Source organism: Pteropus alecto, unplaced genomic scaffold (genome assembly GCF_000325575.1).
Source record: "Pteropus alecto unplaced genomic scaffold, ASM32557v1 scaffold143, whole genome shotgun sequence".
Lineage (NCBI taxonomy): Eukaryota > Metazoa > Chordata > Mammalia > Chiroptera > Pteropodidae > Pteropus > Pteropus alecto.
The window spans coordinates 3,942,786-3,945,260 of NW_006434828.1; the positions used below are offsets into that span (position 1 = coordinate 3,942,786).

Below are 2,475 nucleotides of genomic sequence, written 5' to 3' on the forward strand. Positions count from 1 at the left end.
TTCCTGGCCCTCTGGCACGGCCTCCAGTCGCCTGTGTGCAGCAGCCTGCGGCCCTCCCACCCCCTCCTGCTGGCACATCGATGCCCACACTGCGCCTCGGCCGAGCCCAGACACGGCTCCCTGTTCCATCTGCTCGCGTGTCTCAACCTCCCCGGGGGCTCTGCGTGTGGGGTGAACTTGGTCTGACCCGGCTGTCCCAGCAGGCTCTTCAGGGCTAGCTCGGCCTGGGGGCGACCAGGTACCTACTGTCTCATAACCCCCACCCGGGCCTCTCCGGGTCACCTGGGAGCTCTGCCCGGGCCACTCTGCCTCCAGCCCCACACGGCCTCTGCCCGGGCACTGGGACGCAGCGTGGCGGGCAGTGGGCCGGGGCGGGGGGCTGTGAGGAGAGCTGCCGGGCAGCCCCGCGAGTGCAGCCGGCCCCTCGCGGTGTGACCTGGACGGGAACCTCAACCTTCCTGGTCCGTAAAACGGCATCGCAGCACCCGGCTTAACCCCGCCCCGTGAGGAAGCGGGGACCGGCTCCCTCTCACGCCTGCATGTTAAGTAGCCAACAGCGCCCCACCCCGCAGGTGCCCCCTTCCCCGGGGTCTGGGGACTCTGCCTGTCCTTAACCGTGACGGGGACACGGAGACGGTGCTGCTGTGAGCGGTGCCAGAGGCCGCGGCACGAGGGGTGACGGGGCTTTGGAGGTGCAGAGGAGGGGCAGACACCCGAGGGGGGCACAGGCGTGTCGCATTCCCCCCACCAAAGCAGGCCTGTGTGCCCTTCGGGCCGTTACTTCTGGCCAGCCCAGAACTGCCTGTCCCCGGGCACCCCTGCAGGTCAGGGCCCCTGCTCAGTGGGAGCCTGAGCCCCAGGCGGCACTGGGGACAGGAGGCTGAGACTGCCCTGCCCTGTGGGTCCTTCTTCCCGCATTGTTCTCAGTCCTCAGCTCCAGGGAGCCCTGCGCCCGGCAGCCCACCCCAGCCCAAACACGGGACCCCGAGGCCGCTCTGCAGTGGGCGGCAGGTGTGACCTGGGACGGCCCCTCAGTACATGCTCGCAGCAGGGCAGGGCTGGGGGCTGGAGCGCCCGGCGGGGGTGACATGTGACGCCCTGCCTGGGACCCAGCCTTCGGCACCACGCTGGAGCCATCCGGCCCCTCCCGGCCCCCGCCCGAGCTGTGCACGGGCCGCTCTCCCCAGGCGGTCCCCCAGCGTGAGGCCAGCCTCCTGGTCCCGCAGCCGCCTCTGTGGGAGTTCACGCCTCCAGCCTCCCTCCACGCCCCCTCACACGCACCCCCCCTACAGGCGAGCACCTGCGGATCTGCCCCCAGGGCTACACCTGCTGCACCAGCGAGATGGAGGAGAATCTGGCCAACCGCAGCCGCACGGAGCTGGAGACCGCGCTCCTGGACAGCGGCCGCGCCCTGCAGGCCATGCTGGCCACCCAGCTGCGGGGCTTTGACGGTGCGTGGACGCTGACCCCATGGGAGCCGGGCGCACGGGGCTGGGGACGGGGCTAGTGCTGCGCGGCTAGGGCCTGGGGGTCCAGTAGCAGAAGGCTGTCCACAGGCAGGGGAGCCGTGAGCCCCCGAGTCTGAGGCCCCCGCGTCCACCTGGCGGGTAGTGCAGGCCGACACGGGCGGGTCTTTGGGGAGTGAGTGCAGAACCATTGTTTTCATCAGCCCCTTAGAAGGAATCCTCTGCCCTCGAGGTGGCTCCTTGTCACCAGGGGACTTCTCTTGAGCGCCCACCAGGGACCGGCCTTTGCTGGCCACCAGGTGGCCTGGAGCCAGGGAGCTTGGCGTGGGGGCTGAGATCGGCCAGCGGGGGCTGCAGCCAACGGGCCTGCCCTGGGTCGGGGTGGGGGGACTTCCAGGCCCCTGCTTTGGCCCTCATGCCCCTGGGGCAGCTGCCGTGGTGGACTCATTTATTCCCAGCCCCCCAAGGCTGTCACCTCGATCCCAGGCAGAGGACAGAGGGCCCTAAACAGTGAATGGCGGGGCGACATGCTGACACCCCCAGTGGGTGCAGTAGGAGGGCTCCCCAGGGAGTGGCCTCTGAGCTGAGATGGAGGCCTGAGGACTCTGAGGAGGAGGAAGGTGCTGGTGGGGGCGGGGCAGTGAACTGGGCCTGGGCCCCTGAGGCCGACAGGCAGCCGCTCGGCTCCCACGCGAGGCCCGAGGACCCTGGCTCCCGGGCACTGCCCACAGCACCTGGCCCCGCAGGCTCCCGGGAACCCCACGTCGTTCCCACGTGGCTGCCGAGCCTGGCCAGCTTTCATGGGCCTCAGCTCATTAGCGTCCACTGTCCCTACTGGGTCAGCCGTGCCATCTCTGCACCTCTGACGATGACTCAGAGCAAGCCTTCCCTGGCCACCCAGGGAGGGGTGGGTAGGGCTCCTTCTGGGGCCACCAGACACCCAGCACTCCTGGGTCTGTCTCGTGTGGGCAGCCCCGTGCGGTGTCCTGGGCAGAGTCCCTAAGCCGGG

At 69.9% G+C, this 2,475-nt stretch overlaps 1 protein-coding gene across 1 annotated transcript in view; it reads left to right on the forward strand.

The window, feature by feature from the left end:
* The first annotated feature begins 1,292 nt into the window (after positions 1-1,292).
* GPC1 (glypican 1) overlaps positions 1,293-2,475 on the forward strand; it is a 6,918-nt gene continuing 5,735 nt past the window's right edge. The window contains 2 exon segments of the mRNA XM_015587827.2: positions 1,293-1,506; positions 2,310-2,373. Coding sequence (XP_015443313.1) covers positions 1,343-1,506; positions 2,310-2,373 — 228 coding nt within the window. The 5' untranslated portion in view covers positions 1,293-1,342.